This window comes from Rhipicephalus microplus, chromosome 1 (genome assembly GCF_043290135.1).
Source record: "Rhipicephalus microplus isolate Deutch F79 chromosome 1, USDA_Rmic, whole genome shotgun sequence".
NCBI lineage: Eukaryota > Metazoa > Arthropoda > Arachnida > Ixodida > Ixodidae > Rhipicephalus > Rhipicephalus microplus.
Window position 1 is genome coordinate 285746146 of NC_134700.1, and position 22965 is coordinate 285769110.

The 22965-nt window shown below is 47.7% G+C and overlaps 3 protein-coding genes across 3 annotated transcripts in view; 1 reads left to right on the forward strand and 2 right to left on the reverse strand.

Moving 5' to 3' along the window:
• LOC119165472 (fibrillin-1-like) overlaps positions 1-4328 on the reverse strand; it is a 137096-nt gene extending 132768 nt beyond the window's left edge. Inside the window, exon 1 of the mRNA XM_075896375.1 lies at positions 3874-4328. Coding sequence (XP_075752490.1) covers positions 3874-4124 — 251 coding nt within the window. The 5' untranslated portion in view covers positions 4125-4328. The remainder of the gene's footprint in view (positions 1-3873) is intronic.
• The window catches only part of LOC119188293 (dual oxidase maturation factor 1), a 239536-nt gene that overhangs the window by 145531 nt on the left and 71040 nt on the right, over positions 1-22965 (forward strand). The window lies entirely within an intron of this gene.
• LOC119188291 (uncharacterized) lies at positions 12537-22917 on the reverse strand. Its single transcript, XM_075896492.1, has 3 exons — positions 22744-22917; positions 15391-15664; positions 12537-12893 (listed from the first exon to the last, which is right to left on the reverse strand). The coding sequence occupies exons 2-3, from the start codon at positions 15643-15645 to the stop codon at positions 12672-12674; spliced, it is 477 nt and encodes a 158-aa protein (XP_075752607.1). The 5' UTR covers positions 15646-15664; positions 22744-22917; the 3' UTR covers positions 12537-12671.

A 22965-nucleotide genomic window follows, 5' to 3' on the forward strand; every position in this document is an offset into this window, starting at 1 on the left:
TCCGTTTACTTCACCGTTTCTGCGTATTTAATAAAATTATTTTTGTTGACTGCTGCACCGCCTCGACGTGGACAAACAGCCCACCGATGTGCAGGAACACGACGACGGCGAGGTACTCAAAAGCGGGGGACAGAATACCTCCGTGACGGCGACAGACACCGATACTATCATACAAGACGGCAAGAATTGAGGCAGTGGTCACGTACCGCGAAATGCTCATTCATTACAGAAAAAAAAGGCAATTTCACACACCACCTCACAAGCAGCTTGACTGGCCTCAGGCATCTGACCTGAGGTGTCTGGAAACGCATATACTTTCGAAAATTCCCGCCACCTGCACTGACTCTGCCCCTCGCTCCTCCAGTCGCCCGGCTGCCTGGGGTGTGGGCACGTTACAACCGACATGGACCACGCACTTTAGGACTGAGAACGTGGTAGTAACCATCACAACGCGGACGAGAGAGGTTGAACCCCAGGACGACTGGCTGAACGGTGACGAACCGCTCCTGTCAACCTATATACATCCATTCGACCAGCTAGGGGCTGTCCATGGAGTGAGCCAGGACCGTCGCCCCGCACGATGGTCCTCGGAGGACGGCCTCTGACAGCCTTAGCCCGGGCCAGTAATTTCTAGCTGGACACTTAATAAAGTTCTTGGCTGCATGCCTTGGCTTTCGTAATATGTGCGCTTCTTAAATGTGACTAACTGAAATCAAGTTCCTAGGTTCCGTTTCTGGACCAGAGACTCTAGTCGCTACTGGTATCGAACATTTACAGAGTGCGCAGAGAACCAGAATGACTTCGCAGCTCTTTGGGACTGCATAAAACACGTGAGTGTTTAGTCACTCAGATCAGTAAAGATCGTCCTTCTTGTTCATTCGTGGATTGATGCGAAGCTTTATTGCAAGTTCTGAGGTGCACGACTCAACACACAGCGGGTGGCTCCCACGTTGGGACAGTCAGGCCAAGCCAGACCACCGCATCGTGGGCCCTCTGGACATCCCACAGTTGATCCCCGACACCGGGGCTCTTGATAGCGGATACCAACTTATGTATAATTTTTTTCTTCTTATCCCGCTTTAGACAACTCGTTCGGTTGCTTGTCAGATATTTTGGTGACTCAAAAATAACAAAACTGAGATAAATGATGCCAGAAGGATGTCCGTGGTATCCTGTGGTGGTTATTTCTATGTTTTTGTCCTGCGAGTTTGCTCTCGTTGTGATACCCAGCGATACCCACCCGTATGCTACGAAACCGATTGAACAAGATACTGTTTTGAGCTGCTTAGATCCCCGGACCATGGCCATGTGCGTTCATGACGCAGAAAGCGGCGCCGGCGTTGCTATAGCGTAGCTAAAATCGACAGGTATCTGCACACCACGTTTGGATTTGACGTATATAGCGATCTTCCAAAGTTTCCACGGCCACGCTGCCATGTTATTACGCGAGATAGCGGCGTAGAAACTTTTCAGCACCCCTGTACATTTGCAAGTGTGCGTGGATGATCTCTCGTTTACTCTGCCTATCTTTTCACCGCTACATTCGTTCACCAAGTTCAGGGTAAAAAACTGTATGAGCGTCTGCTTAACTCGTTCTTCTTTCTTTCTTTCTTTCTTTCTTTCTTTCTTTCTTTCTTTCTTTCTTTCTTTCTTTCTTTCTTTCTTTCTTTCTTTCTTTCTTTCTTTCTTTCTTTCTTTCTTTCTTTCTTCTTTATTTATTTATTTATTTATTTATTTCCTAATCAACGCAGGTTTGCCTGAAAAGTGCCTCATGAGATGTAGCTAAAAGCTGCAGTTGCGTGGCTTCTGCAACAGCAGTATGAAAAAAGCAGTAAAAAAGGCAGCACAGTACAAATAGCATGCACGTCCACACCCATAAAACCTACATCGTAGAACATGCACTCGCTTTTCGCCGCTCTTAATGCCTTTTCCTTTTTCTGCTCGCAGAAGCACCGACATCTCGTCACCGACATCTCGAAGCACAGAAGCACCGCCATCTCGGCAACCGTCATCCACGTCATTTGGACTTTTCGCTACATGATAGGAGGATGAGAAAACATTTATTTAAAAAAAAACGTGGAAAATAGTTTTCTAGTTTGTAGGAGTCGATAACGTATACATCATTCGTGAAGATATGCGTATACGACGCGGACATAAACGTGCGCATGGTGGAAGGGGGCGGGGCAGGGGGCAGCCCCATTCAGTGACATAACAGGGAGGGTGATGCTGTGACTCGGGGTGGCGGGCAAAGTCAGCGCCATACATTCACGTAATAGAAAGAAGGGCGCTGCTACGAATGCTCCCCCCCCCCTTCCCTCTTCCTTGCGCACTCTTACGAACGCGGATGCCATGGCTCTTATTCCGTGCTTGCTTTCACCGCAACCGGAAGTTTTCGGGTCACACCAGATGAATACATGAGAGTGTTATTTTTCTCTTCTTAAGGTAACTCAGATACAAAAAAAAAATTGTTATCGCCTGACAGCGAACGTAAGCGAAAACTCCGAGATAAGATCGCCACGAGGACTTTGAATGGAGGTGAAAGATTGTAACCTCGCTTTCTAGAGAAAAAACGCCGGAAAGACAAGCTTTTTTCGCAGTGTAAAGGTTAAATAAAGAGCTAGCGCGAAATAGAAGAAAACTTTGGAAACTTTTCTGTTATCTCAGAGGAGTTCCTTGTCCAGGCGAGAGCATTAGATGGCGGGAGTACGCGTCACGTTAAAGACTCAAAGCAAATCACTTTGCTTTATGTGTGTTGTGTGGGGGGGATTACGTGTCCCCGCCAAGGTTTGTATGATATGGGCGTGCGTGTGTGTGTGAGCATTCAATCGGTGTCGATGTTTGAGAAGTTGAAATATTGCCAAGCTCACGAAGGGGCCAACAGTACTCTTTCTTTGCTGCTTGGAAAACCTTTATTGCTGCAATACTAATATTTACGTACATCATTATTTCAGCGACTAGCTGTTTCATTTCAAACATTAAAGAATTAATTCCATGATATTACCGAACATAAATGTCACTCTAGTGAATCGGTGCGATTCTTGTACTTTTCGTGGTCTCGTTTCGCTATATTCTCTTTCCGTATGCTCTATTCTGTTTACAACTGCGAAGAAGAACAACAAATTCTTTCTTTTTTAATAATCGTCACACCATAGTGATGGTATAGAAATCTCTGCGCTGAAAGTAAAATCATGAAACGTGTGAGATATGTAAGAAAAGGAAGAAGGAAGCACAAGTCAGCGAGATGTCTTTCCTTGCCTGTTACACACTGGGCAACGTGATGATTAATCCACTAAAGTGGAGCCAGGGGCTAGCACGCCGAGCCTGTGCTCCTCCCCCCCCCCCCACCGACTTTTTTTTTCGCCATAGCCTACAAAATGAAAAATGACCATTTCAACAAGCCCCCCCCCCCCTTCCATCAAAGTAATTTTAATCGTGCACCAGGAGGATGTAATTTCATTTGCAACTACCTTGCTTTGAGTGTCATGAAACGTTTGTTACCAACTCTACATGCAGCATGACCTGAGCAGTAATAATGTTCGGGGTTTTATGCGCCAAAACCATGATATGATTATAAGGAACGTTGTACGGGCGGGCCCTGGAAATTTGACCATCTTCATGGTGTTCTTTGACATGCGCTGACGTCGCATAGTACAGAAGCCGTTCACATTTCGCCTCAATCGGAATGCGAATGCCGCGACCGACATCCAATCCGTGACGTCTACGAGCGTAACTATACCAGAAACATAACCAATGTACCACCGGTGGTGGTCCTGTACCTGAGCCAGACATTTGCAACTGGGTTCCGATTCAGCACCGTCGCCAAGATGTGCTCCGCGAAACTTTCGATCCGACGTCGCGTGTTTGCGAACTCACCGGCTCATCCTCTGGAACGGACCGGAGTCTGACACCGCCTCCACTTCGGCGGTCGAGCTGGCCTGCTGCTCTCTCGCGGCTTCCGAGCCGTACGGAGCGGCGCAGACAAGCAGGTACCAGCAGGACCACGCCAGCAGAGACAAGGAATGAGACGACGACGACGACGTGGACCTTCTCGCGAGGCTGACCACGTGCCGCCGACGGCTGGTCTCGGGGCCGCGGCGCACCATCGGCGCGCGGGAGCAGATCATCCTCCTCCGGCGACGGCTCTTCGAGTAGCGCCCAGCGACGGACTTGCGGAGCGCAGCGCTGGGAAGAGTCGGAGGAGCCGTACGCAGCGCGGGGCGAGGGTCTCGGCCGAGGGTGGTAAGGAAGGAGGGGAGGCCGCTGTCTTTCCGCGATGCCGCCCCTGCGCGGCGGCCCTTTTGCTGGTCGCTGAGGTGGTGGACACCGTGCGGCCGGACCGCTTATCAGTCACTGCTCCGCCCGGCCGCGGCTGCACAAGCAGCTCCTCCTGCTCAGAGAACGCGTCGGAGGCACGCCGTTTGGTCACCGCGCGGCCCGCTTCTGTGTACGCGCTACCACCTTTTCCACTTCAAGCCCCCGCGCTCCTCCTCCTCTTTTACACTCTTCCTCCTTTCACAATTCTTCGGCCTCCATACTTTCATCGGAACGCATCGATGCTATGCGAGAGGTCATGTGTGTGGCACCCGAAGTGATTTAACGACGCACCGGGCTGAAGGCAGGCGCGCGGATTCCCCGGCGCGTTTGTGAAGAGCGCTGTACTTGTGAATGTCCAGATCAGCGCTCCTGGACGGAAGCTGCAACCATTGCTGGTAGCTACTATCGCCGGCACGTCTCATTTTAACGCGCGCGCATGGCAACGACCACGCTACATGGACATGCCCGTCTTCACCAAGATGTTCCCATTCAGTAGGAATGCATCACATGCGTTAGAAAATGGGGTGGAAACCACGAGAAGCCACTCTCTGTAAAGTTGGTAAACAATAGCATCTTGTTACACGATTGCGTCTTATACGAAAAGCTTGGGATATTTATATTATGTGCAATATTTGTAAGAACAACTGAAGGATATTAGGATCACGAGCGCTGCTGAGCCCCGGCGGCTTCGTGTTGAAATAATAGAGCTTTCGGCCTTGTAGAATGCTCCCTCTCCACGTGATTTTAAACGTTTTTCATACCACAGCGAGCAGAGTTCATTACGTGCATTCGGAGGCAATCGTTTATGGAGCGGCTATAGTTAATACCACAATGGCTCGTATTCATAGCTTTCTGGTACTTCGTGCCACCTTTTTCTGCTCCCGCCGGCCATTGAGCCTTTTTCTTCAGTTTCTGAGTGGCGGGTTTCACCTGCTCAACTTCATTCTGTATACAATAGTCCTGTATCGTCAAAAAGCGTAACCCAATTCCCATACAACCCCGTGTGGTATTTCATCCTAGCATGTGATATAGAATAGCAACATTTGGACTCTGACTTTGGGGTGGCCATGCTTTCAAGGAGTTCAAGTTTCCATTAAGTGACTCTTGTACTGGATGAATGTATTAGGTCAAATTGAAAATCGATGACCGTCCAACTTACAGATCTGTCCGTATTCCGCGCCATAGGATCGTAAATGCTTGTTTGTTCTGTAGTCAGTGTTTCAAACGCTTTCAATTTTTCGTCGCCTTTGTTTTTCGACTCAGTGTTAAATATTTCAGTGGTTGCTTCACAGGGCACGTGCTTCCGGCAGATCTTGGGAAACAATGCACCGCCACATTCCGCCTTCACTCGTCCAACCCAGAATAGACGTACGACGACCCTGTCACAACACGAGTACGCGGTTAAAATTAATGAGAAGTGAAACGATTGTGACACTGTGAGCGAGCAGCAATGATCTCAGTTAGTGCCGAGCCTCCGTCGTGCGCTTGCTGCATGTGTGCCGTGGCGGCACAGCTTTTCCCAAGCGTCTGGGCGATTGATTCGTTGACAGATGGGCTTGGCAACCTGTCAGCAGAGGGGAAACGCGCGGGCCTAGCTATACCGAGCCCCGCTTCGCTTCGGCGTGCGCTCGCGCTGCTTTGGAAGCGATCCAAGAGCACCGTCTCCACTGAAGTTTGCCGTGGTTAGGAGGCCAACCACTATGCGGCAGCTGCTGCGCCGTTCCTCATTTCGAGGCGCGAGGAGAAGCGGAACCCAGTGACAGGTCCTGTCCTGGCCTGCCAGCCCGCATCGAGGACAAGTGTCGAGTCCGCGCCAGTGTCACCGGTGAACAACTGTTTGGCCCTGATCTGCGCCGCTGTTATATACCACTTTTCTTTTTTTGACACGTAAGAACACAGTCCTACCACAATACAGGCTCTCTAACGAGAGCTGTGTGATCTGTGCTATAACTTTCGCAGGGGATCCAACGGTATTGCACGACGTCCTTAACATAGTTGCCGTTCTGCCAATTTTGCTATTTACATGATCTAAACGTAGGGGTGTAGAGAGAAGTTTTGCTTTTGTTTGTTTGTTTATTTGTTTTTTTCAGGAGGGGGGCATGTTTGGGCGTGCGTTTGTATGTGGGCGTCTTTGAATGCACAGATATACCAGGGGCTTCTTGTTTCTATGTGTGCGTCTATGTGTACAAATCTTTACCAGGTGGAAACTTACCAGGCGTTTCTGCCCCAGTTACGCCAGGGCAGAAACCGCTGGCAAGTTTCCACTTTATTTGCAGGAATGAATCGGACAACGCAGATCATTATCAGTAAAATTGCTTCTCTCTCTCACTCTCTCTCTCTTGTTAATATTGGCAACATAGCCTTATGAGAGCTCATGTATAAGTGCTCTTTCTCGGAAAGTATACAAGAACTGACAACTCAGTTTCGCCCCGTATGACAGGAAATCGTTTCGTTTAAATGTGCGTGCTTGAGCAACGGTAAGCAGGTGATGAGTGTGGACGTCAGTGCGACTAGTGGTGAAATAATGTGATGGCACACCATGCGCTGCCCCCGCTGAATAACCGCTGAAGCGTTTACCACGAGGCCCCCTGCAGCCTTTCATGCTATTCGCTGGGCGAGGTGTGGCTCTTAGTTTCGCAACCCCGGAAAGTTGCGGGGTTGGCGCGGCTTCACAGATGGCTCTGGATCAACCGTGCACAGACAGTGTGCTGCAGCCGGACTCCTCTGTCGTGACCCCTGCTGCTGTCATCTAGCGGTACGTATGCTCACACAAGCCACGTGCGGCCTCCAATACAAGCGTGGCAAGCCAGTGCGTGTAGACACTAGGAATCATTGTAGATTTGACGGGTTTTCTGAAATGATGTGCAACCGAAGGCGAAAAACGCCCATCACCACCATGCGTGCCAGCTGTTCTTTAAGCAGATGTAGAAAATGCCTCGGGATAGAGTTCTTGTCGGGTATTAGACTCGCCTCCAAGTTTATTGTAAGGTCAGATTAAAAAAGAAGGTGAGCTAGGGGAACGTAATAAGAGCGTTCAGTCTTAAATCGCTGGTTGTATGACTAGAAGGCAAGATGACACGCAAACTAGCGACTATAGGCTTACTTCTGTCCGCTTATCTGACTGTGTAGCAACGAGACGAGATATATCGAATGCCCCATTCACGTTTCCGAGAACGCTACGACAAACAAAACAAGTCTGAGACCAGGTACGCATAACCTCGTATTCAGCCTGTGGTATCCCGAATCAGTCATGGAGAAATGCTTATAAAAGCATGGGAATACATGTGCCCGCAAGTAGCCGTAGTGTAGATTTCAACCAAGTGGCGCAATGAACGGTCCGGTAGCCTCGATGCTGCATCGGCCGTATCGCCTCCTGGAATCCGGCAGCCACTGCGGTGCTCTATGTATTGCATAGTTACGAAGCTGTGACGGAGGCAACGGCAGGGCCGAAAGAAGGGTTCGGCCCTGTGTTCTTTGGCTGCAGGAACGTCCTCGACCAGGAAGGAGGATGGCCCCTAATTGGGTCGGCGAACAGGACTCTTCCGAGCCCCTGCGGCCGGGAGAACGTCTGGGGATTGTCGCCTGAATGGCCGTCGTTCATTGCAGGCAGAGTAAGAAGGACGACGCCACTCGCGGCTCATTAATGCCGCCCCCTGTCGGCTTGGCGGCACACTTGAAACGGAGCTGCCGCGGCCGACTGTTCTGCGTAGCCGGCCTGCGAAGACGAAAGGACGGCTTGCGTGTCACGCGCGCCCAAGTTTGACCCTTTTCGCGTTTCCCTTTCCTGAGCTGCACTGATGTAGTAGTGTTTTTTAAGTTGACCTCGTCTTTCTCGCATGGTTTACGTTGTGAACGAATTGCGAGCGTGGTGAAAGGAAGGGAAGAGGCGGAACCGGCCGTTCTTGTTCTTCGCGCGAAGTGGATGTCTAAACGGGCGGCCTAACATGTACAGAACAAATCTACGTGCGTAGAAAAGTATGATTGATTGATTGATTGATTGATTGATTGATTGATTGATTGATTGATTGAGTGAGTGAGTGAGTGAGTGAGTGAACGATGAAAGATGTTCATTTATTAATGATATGAAATAAGTTTACGCCTAACCTTAGAGTAGAAGCACTGAATAAATTTATGAAGTTGGTTTCTCCCCACGAAATTCAGAGGGCTCACTCTGAGTAATAGCGTGAGCTCGTTGGATTACTGTGGATTGATTCGTCGCTACAAAGTCGTTGGCTGTAGGACCGCAATCGCATGCTCGGCGCGATGAACGAGTAAGCTTCATCGCTTACTCTTTCACGTTCTGCTACATAACCTAGAGGAACAAACTGCAACAAAGGCACTATTATGTGCACTGTCTGCGTCAAATGAAACGCGAACAGCGGCATGCATTAGAAATATTACAGTGCGCGCCGTCCAGTCATCACCATTGGCATGCTCGGCAAACTGCTGTTTGGCAGCGCTGCGCATCTTCACATCGGAGGACTGGATGGCGCTCACTATACTATTGCTAATGCTTGCCGCTGTTCTTGTTTCATACGATGCCGACAGTATAACAAAAGCTGTACAGCAATCCACGTGTAAAACAGAGTAAAGCTCGTATGATGCAATGTATAAGAGTAAGAGCACAATATTTGCAGTAAGCACATTGATAGATTGATAGATAGATAGATAGATAGATAGATAGATAGATAGATAGATAGATAGATAGATAGATAGATAGATAGATAGATAGATAGATAGATAGATAGATAGATAGATAGATTGATTGATTGATTGATTGATTGATTGATTGAACGATTGATTGATTGATTGATTGATTTATTCGCGTGGTTTCACGTCCCAAACCCACAATATGATTCTAAGAGACGCCGTAGTGGAGGGCTCCGGAAATTTCGACCACCTGGGGTTCTTTAACGTGCGCCCAAATCTACATGAGCACACGGGCCTACAACATTTCCGCCTCCATAGGAAATGCAGCTGCCACAGCCGGGACTTGATCACATGACCTGTGGGTCAGCAGCCGAGTACTTTAGACACTAGACCACCGCGGTGGGGCTTGCAGTATGCACATTACAGAGCTTGCTGCAAGGCCAACTCGAAAGAACCGATGAGGATTGATTGATATGTGGGGTTTAACGTCTCAAAACCACCATATGATTATGAGAGACGCCGTAGTGGAGGGCTCCGGAAATTTCGACCACCTGGGGTTCTTTAACGTGCACCCAAATCTGAGCACACGGGCCTACAACATTTCCGCCTCCATCAAAAATGCAGCCGCCGCAGCCGGGATTTGAACCCGCGACCTGCGGGTCAGTAGCCGAGTACCTTATCCACTAGACCACCGCGGCGGGGCAAGAACCGATGAGAAGAAGCTGCTTCAAGCGCGAACTTTAGGCCATAGGCACCGCCGTCCCGCTGCTGGGCTGCGAATGCGAACGCAATTCGTGAGGCGATGCTTCCTTCGCGAGCATCCGGCGCTCTCAAAGGAGACGCCTCGTTTGCGCGCATCATGGCCCAGTTCTTCTAGAGGACGGCGATCAGGCAGACATCGCTGTCCTCCGCGTGACACACCATGAACGGTAGCGCTTTGTGCGACTCGAAATGGCGCGATATACTTACGCATACCGAGTCGCGAGGATTCCCAACCAGACAGCACGGATGCCCCGTTATAGTCGTATTTGACTAGCTATAACCTGCTTACACAGCGGTAACCCGAGGAACGAGAATTCGAGGGTCACGTGCCGTTTCACAGAAGCGCGAATCGGTCGAGTGGGAGGGCGGATGTTTAGTCTACTGCACGTGTGACAGTTATCTTCTTATCGCGTTACATGGGCGTTAGTACCGAGCACTCTATAGTGAGATTTCGGAATTCGCCACCGGCTGCATTACATAAGAGCTGTGCATGGATATATACTCTAGAGAGGCCAAATTCAAAGCATCACTACATACCACGATCGTAATGCGCTCGCGGCTGTTTCGCTAGCTTCACATGTAAAAAATTTGGTATTACTTGGCGTGAATGGACAATGAACATAAATGACACGTCTAAACATCATAATCGTGACATGCGTGTCGTGTTGAACATGACTACATGCTACACTCATAGTGCGCTCGCGGCCGTTTCGCTAGCTTCACATATACCGAATTCGGTGTTACCTGACGTGACTAGATGACGAAGGTATATGAATGGCGCAAACGCGATAATCATGACATGCGTGTCATGTCAGAACATGACTGCATACCACGGTCATGATGCACTCGCGACCGTTCCTCTACCTTCACATATACCAAATTTGGCATTGCGTGACGTGAATGGACTGCGAAGATAAATGACACGTCTAACATCATAATCATGTCATGATATGTCAGGTTTAACGTCTCAGAACCACCATATGATTATGAGAGACGCTGTAGTGGAGGGCTCCAGAAATTTCGACCACCTGGGGTTCTTTAACGTGCACCTAAATCTGAGCATAGGGGCCTATACAACATTACCGCCTCCATCGGAAATGCAGCTGCCGCAGCCGGGATTCGATCCCGCCACCTGCGGGTCAGCAGCCGAGTACGTTAGCCACTAGACCACCGTGGCGGGGTAATAATCATGACATGCGTGTAATGAAAAACGTGACTACACGCTACACTCATAGTGCGCTCGCGGCCGTATTGCTAGCTTCACATATACCGAATTTTGTGTTACCTGACGTAATGAACGATGAATAAAAATGCCTGGCACAAACATGATAAGCATGACATGAAAGACATGTACGGCATAATTTACATGGCACACTCATGGTGCGCTTGCAGCCGGTACTCTAGCTTGATGTACACCTTAGTAGGCATCGAGTGACGTCACTGTATTGCGAACATGATTTACAGGTCATGACATGCGAATCACTTCATGCGTGTCATGTATGGCTTGCTACCGTTGTTCTGATATTAAAGTGACATATCAACCTTACTCATTCGTGCTTCGCATATCATCGATTCCCACTCTATGTGGGATCTGCCATTTTTTTTAAGCGTATAAATGGGTGAGGAGTGAGAGAGGAGAGTAAAATACCCACAACACTTATCGACGGGTTCCTATTTGTTTTGTTTTAGCTATATAATACTCAGGTACACCTAAAGGAAGGATTTTGGAACCGCCACATTAATGACTGTGCCGCGGAGTCCGTGATGTCCCACAGCAGTGTCATGGAAACAAATCTTGTACTTCGAATTTGTCTCCACAGTCTCAATCACCCATATGCTAATTCACGTTCGCAACCTTGTTTCGGTACTTCTCTCAAAATTACTGCGACTCTAAATACTGGAAAAGCGAGTGCACTTCTTCAATGTAGCGAGTTGTCCCTAGAAAGTTACTTTATCAAAATCAGCAGATAGTGAAACTAATCATTGCACAGGGGACGTTGGTTGTGCTATTTTAAGTGTATTGCAGTGGTTGTGGTATAGATGCAAATAAAGTAGCGAGGATGAAAAGACAACCTACCAAATGTAAGTGTAGTACGTGGTAGAAAACACAGACTCTTTTTTTCCTGGTTGTTACAGACAGACAGACAGACAGACAGACAGACAGACAGACAGACAGATAGACAGATAGATAGACAGATAGATAGATAGATAGATAGATAGATAGATAGATAGATAGATAGATAGATAGATAGATAGATAGATAGATAGATAGATAGATAGATAGATAGATAGATAGATAGATAGATAGATATAGATAGATATAGATATAGATATAGATAGATAGATAAATAGATAAATAGATAAATAGATAGATAGATAGATAGATAGATAGATAGATAGATAGATAGATAGATAGATAGATAGATAGATAGATAGATAGATAGATAGATAGATAGATAGATAGATAGATAGATAGATAGATAGATAGATGCGGGATGAATAAATCTTCAGTTGATATTCTGCGCTTGTCCTTGTCTTTTCCCGTCCGTGTTTTCTACAGCGTAGTACACTTAGATAACGTATCACCAACTGGCCCAATCGTCCACTTTGACAACCTATCGCCGGCGCGGACCAGACCTGCAACCTTCGGATCTCGCTTTCTTTGATTTCACGTCTATTTTCACAATTACTGCAACACTCTCAAAACAGTACAATTAAGTCTCCATGTGCCTTCCTTAACTTCAATATCTGCTGATTTCGATTAAGGTTGTGTCAGACAAAAAAAAAAAAAAACTATCGAAACTTCAAACTTAGGGTCACCTTCTTTATTCAACTGACTGAATAATTCGAAGAAAGTGTATTTAGTGTCCGTAGATATTCCCGTTACAATATCAGGTGCGGACGGCAGAACAGACGTAATTTTTTTTTTATTAAAGCAATTACTTCTATTTCTTCCATAAAGCTCGAGCACTTAACACTTGATTATACATAGTGACAGAAATAGGCGGTCCCTTGGCCCTTATAATCTTGTTGTCCACGATTTTGTGTCTGCTGTGACACAAGGCACACCAAAATTTCTTGGATCCTTCGTGGAGGACGACCGCGAAGCAGCAGCCATCCACACCGCAGACGTAGTGCTGTCCAGGTATGAACTCCTCCGGGACAACCTGACGAAGAGAAACGTGCGCATGCAGTATACCGACGCACGAGGGCGCACCGAATGGATGGCACGTGCAATGAGACCGGTGCAGTATGAGCAATACAGCGGTCATTCAAGTATTATGTTCGTATAAGATGACACGGTACTTCAGTAGTATTCTGTTAGCCTTGTTATTGTATGTTGTCTACTAACATAACATTTTGGTAATCTTCTTTACGTTGCTTCTCGGATTAATGAGGCGACCTTCTCAGACGTATATTCGGCAGAAAATATGCAGCGTTGTGTGCTGCGTGTAAAAAGGACTTTAAATTTCGCTGCGTTTTCAGTTTTTTTTTTTAAATTTTGCTACTGAGGTGACAGGGCGGAAAAGACAGACGCTCATTATTAGCGCTATTGCGCTTGTGACGTCAGCTTTGCGTTTTTCTCGTTTTTTTCTTGCGATGTAGGATCATTTACAAAACTAAAGAAAAAAGTAATCATCGATTTATAATAAAATTTTACGTTTTATGACCCAAAACTACGATAAAACTATATGGGGCGCCGTATTGGAGGGCTCCGGAAACTTCAACCATCAGTGGTTCGTTAGCGTACACCGGAGTCTGGGTGCGCTGGCAACAAACATTTTGTCGAGGCGAAAGGTTTATGTTTTACGTCCTGTATTAACGCGATAGCGTTAGAGAGCTCGTTTTGAAGAAACTCCGGCGTTGGTGCCGGCCCCGACACCGACGCATAAAATAAAGTAATAAAGAATAAAAAATTATGCGTGAGTGAGGATTGAACCGGCGGGTGGCTTGCGTGGCAAGTGAGTGTTCTACCACATCGCCGAGCGTCTTTTTTTTTCTTACATGGTATACAAATGCGGTTTACGTGCAAACATAACGCACGACATACGTAAGGCCGCGTCGACAAATTTTAATGAGTGTTATAAACGAATTCTATACAACACTGTCTAAAAGAGTTAGCAGCACACTTATCGACGCTGCAGGTATATACCAGTCCGGATGAAACTGCAGTTGTTCGTAAAGGTCTTCCAGCCACACAGACATTTGTACAAAGGGGGGTCGCGGAAACGCCATTCTTTCCACATGCCTGTCAAGCATGCGAGTTTTCTATGAACAATGCATGCCCATTCACAAGATTATGTCAATTAGCATATCATTTAATTGGGTTGGTACAAGGTAACGGGTGCTATGACAGTTCAAATCCAGTAGCTTTTTTTTAAAAGCCCTCAGCCGGACGTCCGAAAAGAGGATGACGTCCTTGCAACTAATAAAGCAATGTTCTATTGTTTCTGGTACTTCACAGAGGCGGCAGTTAATTGAGGATACAAAGATACCTTTGGTGTTTAACCAGACTTTTACAGGTACTGTTTCTGTATGCACCTTGTAGAAAAATGTCTCGGTTATTGGCGAAATACGCATTTTCTTCACACGTAATAGCACGTCTTGATCGGACAATACAATATACAGTGACCCTCACATTGTATGGCCACGCGTATGATTGGAATTACATTGAAAATAACTTCCTCTGCTTGGAAATGCAGTGAAGTAACTTTCAAGCTATATAAGCACGCGCGTCCTGTGTGCAACACGTAATGTCGCAGTAATAATGCGTAGTATACGAGCGTACATTGCCATCGGGCGTCATATACATGTGATTATCATAATGACTTCATGGTTTAAAGCCGGTCACCGACTACAAAAAGCACACACGTTAGTGCGCCTGAAGGCCACGTATAGAAGGTGCATATCAAGTTCGGAAATATTTCACGTTCATAAATCGTGGGTTTAAAGCATGCTAGCCATTATGCAGCCATTTGCGCAAGCTTCCCCGACACAGGCTTTTTCATTATCGTCATCATCATCATCATCAGCCTGACTTCGTCCACTGCAGGACAAAGGCCTCTCCCATGTTCCGCCAGTTAACCCGGTCGTGTGCTTGCTGCTGCCAATTTATACCCGCAAACTTCTTAATCTCATCTGCTCACCTAACCTTCTGTCTCCCCCTATCCCGCTTGCCTTCTCTGGGAATCCAGTTAGTTACCCTTAATGACCAGCGGCTATCCTGTCTACGCGCTACATGCCCGGCCCATGTCCATTTCTTCTTCTTGATTTCAATTATGGTATCCCCGTTTGTTCCATAATCCACTCTGCTCTCTTCTTGTCTCTTAAGGTTACACCTACCATTTTTCTTTCCATTGCTCGCTGCGTCGTCCCCAATTCAAGCTTAATTAAGCACTAGTGACAAGATATCGCTATCGCGCTCAACTCAAAGTCGAAGCTTATGTAAAGGTCTCTCAATTTTTTGCTATAGACTTTGTTAGGAATCGTTAGGGTTTTACGTGCCGTGTTTTTCGTTCAGTGGGCTTAGAAATAGTTACGGGATTCTTACAATACTGCTTTCCGGATGGGAAGTGCGGTTGCTGTGCGCGGCCGGACGCGCCAACACTAGTCAGCTCAATTAGACTCAATCGACTCTTACGGAAGCATTGTCGCTACACTTACCGTGTCGTCAGAGACGTGACCAGCACTACTCGATCCAGCAATTTGTTCCCAAGTGATCGCTTCAGGGCATCCTGCTTGATCCTGTTCTGCTAACGTGGCTCTGTAATCCTTGCAGTTCTTGCCTTCGTGCTGCGCATTGCACTCACGACACGTAAGCTTGCAGCACATTGAGCAACGCAAGAATGTGCTATTTTTATTCGGCAGCGGTTGGTTGCACTTCTTGTCCGCGCAACGAAGATCGCTCGTCAAAACCATAACGGCGTTGTTGTTGCACCTAGAATGTTTGGATGAAACAGGAAAAAAAAATGTTTTGTTTATTTGATACCCACAGCTCCATAAGGCATTACAGTGGGGGGAATTTAACATGATTACGAGACAGAACATAAGCTCAATTTGCGGCAAGTACAGTACAGCCTATCCAGATAGTAGGAAGTACAGTGAATACACAACATAACGGAGATTGACAAAAATGTACGAAAAATGCCAGCGGGTAACATACAGAAAAACAAATACAATATTATACAATATGCCGATTCCTTTGTCATAGGAATTGGTATAACACAAAAATGAAACGCGTCTTCACAGAAGTGGTGTTTATTGTGTAGTGAAAATTTGAGAGCTTGTACAATTTCTATTGACGTTTCGCAGCTATAGCACCGTTTGATGTGGACATAGCCGCGTTGACGCCTTATGGCACGTCTCGATCGCGACGACTATCACCCATGATTGTTATTTGACCGCCCTGGTAAAAGGTTTTTAACATATACCGGAACACAGCGTATCGTCAATCGCGCACAACGATTACATCAACGAGCACACATTAAACCCCCCTACGCGATATGCGCGTCTTCAAAAATCGTCATTTAGGGAGAGATTAAGCAGCACCGGGTGCACTCCTGAAACAAAAGACCGGTGCTTGCGCTGCGCAGAGGTTCGCTGCGAATAGGACGCAGAGGTTCGTAGCTTGAGCCGCCAACGCCCGCCGGCGTTCCACGTCCTCCTGGCCCTGCAGTTTCGCTCGCGGTGTAAGATACAAACGACTGCTTGTATCTTACACCGTGGTTTCGCTCCAGCATGGCACGTCATTCAGCCGTCGACATCGTCGCCTTGCTACAGTGCCTGCTGCGGCTGTTTTATTAAATATGCCAGTGCTATATGCATCACTCGAAACAGTCGGCGAAAAAACATCGTTGACGCATGAGGAAGCTGCACGACTTCAACGGGCTGTCACGCTCTAAGGCCGCGTTCACACTGAGCATTCCGGCCGCCGAAAGTACTCCGAATCCGGTTCGGCGGCGGCGAGATCCGCCGAAAGGGCCCTCTCCGCGCCGATCGCTCTCGGACCGATTTTTGCGGCGTCTGCCGCCGAATCCGTCACCGCGGACCAATAGGAGCGCTAGTCAAGAAATTTTGAAAAATGGCGGCCAAGCCCTACTCACTTGTTATGCCGCAGTGCACGTAACTGAATGTTGAAACCAACGGGAGTTTAACCTACTCTGTGCCTACTTCGCGTCCGTATTTCGTGGAAGAGGTGACCGAGCTTGCTGTTGGCGTGACCGAGCTTGTTGCGGTCTTGCAAAGCAAAACGAACCCACCAACGCCGCTTGCGTCGGTGGTTTTTCTGCTCTTCGTGCATTACAAGACAGCCACTTGCCAGCAAAGTAAGCAGTACTGTCTTTTCTTGCTTCTTGCGTACGAGAATCATCGAAGTATACACCACCGGATATCGTAGTAGCGTTTGCGAGCCGCGACAACAACCGGGTGACAGCGCATCCATCCCGCGTTCGCTCCGTAGTAGATGGCATATTCGGCGGCGCGGGGCGCGTCCAGTGCGAACGACGCTGCGTTTCGGCGGCAGGGGAATTTCGGTCGCTGTAGAAAGCGGATGTTTCAGTGTGAACTAGGCATAACAGCGAAAGGCAAAGAACACAACTGCGTCGGCGACCCTCCGATACTCGCTCGGTGAGGGATTTTCACTGCTATCGGAAGCCTTAACCATAGCCTCCAGCAAGACTGCGTTCCGGCGCGCAATCTCGGGCGCCACGATTTAACTGCGTCATGCCGCATCACTTCTTTTGAGCACTCACAGTCGGCGGCATCGCCCCGCTTCGCATTACCCCCGTATTCTAGAACGCTCCTCGACTCGACTTTCACCCTTCACTTGACAGAGTTGCGCACTGCGCCGCTGCTCGGCTGAAAACGACGCTGTGCTACTCGAGAAAAGCAGCAAGTTATCACTGATATGCGGTGACTTTTCCTGCCTAGAGATGGCGTTCCCATCGGCTTTCTCAAGTGAAGGTGGAGCGTTGAGTGAAGGGGCGTTCTAGAATACGGGGGGGTTAGCTTCGCAAACAGAGAGCACGGAGTGAGAGAGCATGTGTGAAAGATACAAAGCGCGTTCGTAGAATGCCCAGAACTGCCTTCAATAGCTCAGACGATCTTTGTGGCAGGAGCCACTGGCATTCTTTTAACCGTTTTTAGCGCGTCCTGTCCTTGCCCTCCACTCTGCATGGATCTCTACATTGGAACAGATAAAGCTGCATCACAAACATCTGAACAGCTTTTCGCACGTCGCTGACACAGGTACTCATTAGAAAATCTAACAGACAAATAGCGGATACTTTTTTTTTCACGCAGGTACTTTGCACGTCAAGTATTTTTAAAGGAGCGGGTTGTCTTGGGCTGTCTTGATACCTTGGGGGTCAGAAACTGTTGATCACGGTTTTTTTTTTTTTTTAGGGGCGAAGCTCCTTATGGCGTGGATTGTGCGTCCCTCGTAGTACGTAACCACCAGTGGCACATACCCGAAATAGTGGTATAACATTTTTACCTCCAAGGTGGTGCCGGTGAGAGACTTCTTCTGTGCGTTGTTGAACAATAAAAAATAGTGCTGAATGTACATGTCAATGGCTGCTAATGGGGAATGAGAGACAGGAGCATTCGGCTTTTAGTTAACGCGCAAGCTGGGATCACCATTAGCAGCATTGGCATGTACATTGAGCACTATCTGACAAGAAAGGGTTGCTACGTTATAGTCGCTGGGTGTAACCTCCTTAGCTTTAGAAAGGTTTAGCGAGCGTTGAGCCGCAGTGCCATGAATACAATGAACTTGTATATACCATGAATGAACTCGAGGTGGTTAAAAATGGGAAGTAGATACGAAGCGCAAGCCGTAAGAAAGTAAAAGCCGAATTCTCCGCCTCTCATTTCCCATTAGCAGCCATTGGCATGTACATTGAACACTATCTGACTGAAAAAGTGTGCTACGTCATACTCGCTGGGCGTGACCTCCTTGGTTTTCGAAAGGTTTAGCGAGCGTTCGGCCGCAGTGCCATGAATACAGTGAACTAGTATATACCATGAACTCGAGGTGGTTAAAGGTGGGACGTGGACCCGAAGCGCAAGCCGTAAAAAAGTGTGCGTGTGCCACCTCTCGTTTAGTCCTTGGAATGTCCACTGGATGGCGGTGCTTCTATATGGGAAATATATGATGAAAAGATGCGAAATGGTGGTACTTGGAGTATTGAATAGATGGACGAACGGACACATAGACAGATGCATGGATGGACGCATGAACGGACGCAGGGGCGGCTGCATGGACGAACGCAGGGACGGACGCACGAACAGACGCACGCACGGATGGGCTGATGGACGCATGGACGGTCACACTGACGGACGCATGGACGGACGGAAGCAAGAACGAATGGACGGACGAATTCTTCGCCCCACTCTCCATCATTCACTCCGTGGATATGCTGCCATTTTTTTTTTTTTTGCATTGCTGGGAGGGAGTGTATTTTTGGGATGTATTGCAAAGGTGAATCAAAAAGGAATTCCCGCTTGACCCATACGGCATCACATTTTATTTATTTTTATTTATTTTGAATACCCCAAAGGCCCCAGCTGGGCTATTACATGAGGAATGGGTATTAATTACAGAATAAAAAAAAAAGTGATTCGAGGGCAATCTTGAATTGATGTGGGTCGGAGTGGTGCACGGTAGTTGTAGGCAGACGATTCCAGTCCCGTGCGTTTGTCACAAAAAAGGAGCGAAGATTTCTCCGTATAGTAATTGTGGATGGCTTGCCCTTTGACCAAATAATGTTAACAGGCCTCCACTGTTTATTGAGGGCCCGTATGCCAGGATTTCACTGTGATCCAGATGCAAGACCCGCAAGAATGTATTTTCGAGAGTGAATGTCGACATTTGTTGAACTTCAGAAAGCACGGGAGTCTGTACCTGAGTGGTTGTCGAGGTTGGAAGCCTTGACAGCTCTCAAGAAATTTAAAAGTTAGTGTCTGTCCACCAGGACTGCTACCATTTGTTGTTGTGATCCTTACGTCATTTTTCATGTACGTACAGTCTGTTTCACACTTAGGGCAAATCTCGGGGTGCATGGCGTCGTGACGTGGCCAGCGCTGCAGTTGCGCGCCGGCATGCGTCTCACGCATGCGCAGATGCTTGTGGAGCGTGCTATTGAACCACATCGTCAGGTATGCGGCGGTGCGCGCTTGCCACATTGCCGGTCAGCCTGCTGATTTCATCATTACTGCGGGAACTAGGTCAATGTCTTGTACTAAATGTAGTGCGATGCCAACCTCTTAGCCTTCATTAGTGATAATGGGGTTCTATAAATAAAGTTTGATGGTTTATATTGTCACGCGCTAAGAGCTCGAAGGAACGTACAAAGGGACGCGACTGTCTAAATCTCAGAGACAAAGAAGGACGTTTCCGCTGGCACGGGTTGCTCGTCTTCGTCTTTTTCGTTCACCGGCACAGAACTGACCCACTGTTCACTGGCACAGAACACCAGGTGGCAATATGTGGTGTTTGACGTCCCAAAACTACCATATGATTATGAGAGACGCCGTAGTCCCGAGGTAGTCGAAATTTCCGGAGCCCTCCGGAAATTTCGACTACCTGGGGTTCTTTAACGTGCACCCAAATCTGAGCACACTGGCCTACAGCATTTGCGCCTCCATCGGAAATGCAGCCGCTGCAGCCGGGATTCGATCCCACGACCTGCGGGTCAGCAGCCGAGTATCTTAGCCACTAGAAGTCTGTGAATTTCTCTCCGCTGTACTGTTATTTTTTATTGTCTATATTTTTTCTGCACTAAATTAGCCGGGCTACGTCAGTTGGCAAAAGTGAGAGTGCCTACGAAAAATAAAAGAAGAAACGCTTCTCCGCAGATGCACGTTTTTGTTTGATTTTACCCTCATTTAGTGCTACGCAAGACAACAGATCACGAAGAAAAATATCGAACTGAGCCCCACTAAGTGTATGAGCTGCAGTCACTATGCACAGAACGAAGACCATTGAGTTCTTTCAAATAATCGCGCATATATTCATGCGATAAAAAAATATTTCCCGATTACTCAAAACGTTAACGTAGTCTGTCTTCTGGATGCACAAGATAATGTCGCCTATTGCCCTACCCCTGATTAAAGTGCATGTTGTGACCTGTTAAGTGAACAATTTACAACACGTACACACTTGCGCAGTCTGCGTACGCATAAAAATTGCAATGTGCCACTAACAGTAGGCTAAAGGAGCATATTGTTGAAAACGAAGCCACTCAATACACATACGGATCGTAGACAAATTATTACACGAATCAGAGCCTCGCTTTGAACGATTCGCTGTTTGTTGAGGCCTACGCTCTTTTGTTTTGAACTTTTACTGTTGTAGCTGCAATCCTCCCAGAGACAAAATTCTGCGGACCCCGCATAACGTGGCTCAACAGCAGTGTAATAACAACAACAACAACAACAATAATAATAATAATAACCACGATGTCATTATGAGAGACGCCGTAATAGAAGAGGAGAACGAAACCTTCATTAAAAACCGAAGAAAATGGTTTTCTCGATTTCGGCAGGTGACGAAGGTTTGCCGGCCAGGAGCCCCAGCAGCTTGGTGGCGGCCTCTGGCCGATCCGTGACCTGCTCGTTAGAGTCGAAGCTGAGTGGCGTGGCCTCCCAGTGCTGCATCGCAGTACTTTGCAAGCCCTGTACAGTCTAGGACGCTCACGTATACTCGGAAAGCCCCAAAGTATATACGTGGGGATCGGCATACGGTTACACCGAGGCAAATGTGGGGGGATAGAGGCAACAGTACATAACTCGTGTTAACGGGTTGTCTGGAGTCAATTGCCTCCACGTGAGCTCCTGCCGTTTAGTTAGAAATTCGTGGGATAATGAAGCCTGGCTAATTTATACTATCGCGTAATTTCGCGATTCATCAACATACGCTCGTGTGTCAACTGCCTAATTTTGTCTAACTCATTCCCCGTGCCAATTTGGGTTAGACCGCGAGCTTGGCCGGCGAAAGCTTGAGCCTGATTGCGGGAAGCGGACTGGTGGTGCCCAAATAATATGGACAACTAATATGGACAACTAATATGGACAAATAATATGGACAGTGTTTTGTTTCGGAAGTTTCGTTAGCTATTGCGGCAAATGCGCCCTTTAGTATTATTGCGAATAGCAATAGTAGAATCACTGATTGTGTGTATTTCGGCGGTGTTGGCTATGACCAAGACAATGGCCGCCTCCTCTGGATCAGTTGTTTTTGGTTGATCCTCCTTATGTGACTCGTCCTGCAATGTTCACCACGGCTTGGGAACACTCCGGAAGTTTTTACCATCTGGTGTTCTTTGACGCGCACTGACATCGCACAGTACCGTTTCGCTTCCATCGAAGTGAGGCCATCGCGGCAGCAATCGAACCTGCGACCTTCGGGTCAGCAGACGGGCACCGCTGATACACCGCGACGCGACGTGTGTTGTACGTGCGGGAGGCGCTGCGAACGCGTGTTTGAGGCAGCTGGCACAAAAGAACGAAACAAGGAATGATATGCTACCGCTAAACGTCATCAGACAGCGCTACTCGTCGTCTTCTGCGTTCGCGTCTTTTGCGTATTCAGTTGGTCGTTCCAATAGATTAACAACCCCGAGTATTAGCATGACTACGATTTCAATTCGCTAATTACACTGTGCAATTAGCGACACATCGACAACTTGCGCAAAGTAACCAAACAGCACGTTAAATATGCTGAAAGCAATACTGATTCATAAAAATACCAGAATCATTAACTTCAGTGTGGGATTTACTGATTGCATAGCCGGACGTCGCTCGATGGGAAACTCTCGACAAGTTGCAAACACCGTGGCAGCAAAGGCGCATGAGGCGTCTAAAAACGCAATTTGAAGAAGGAACTGCTCTGAAGCTGCCGTCCGACACAGGCAACGCCTGCTTGAGCGTCTACTTTCTACGCACACACTTGGCATAATGTTTGCGCAAGCTATATGTATAACATAAACAAATGCGAACGCTGTGGACGAAACTTACCTGATGTGCTTAAGCGGAGGTGGCTGTGCGACGCCTATAGGCTTTAGGAATGCCGGACACGGTGGTTTCAATACTCCTCCTGCCTAGCTATACTTCTCCGACAAGTTGTGCTTGGTTATTGGCTGGATTTTAGACGCACGGCTTCGTACCGAACAGCGCTTCGTTTCCTTCGCGAGGCGTTCCCCCAACGACGGGCCTTATCTCGCCGACACTTCCCCTAAT

Coding starts and splice junctions, on each gene's coding strand:
- LOC119188291 (XM_075896492.1), bottom strand. CDS start 15,645: ATGGTTTTGACGAGCGATCTTCGTTGCGCGGACAAGAAGTGCAACCAA. Junction 12,894..15,390: donor GTCACGTCTCTGACGACACG/GTAAGTGTAGCG, acceptor TCTCTTCGTCAG/GTTGTCCCGGAGGAGTTCAT.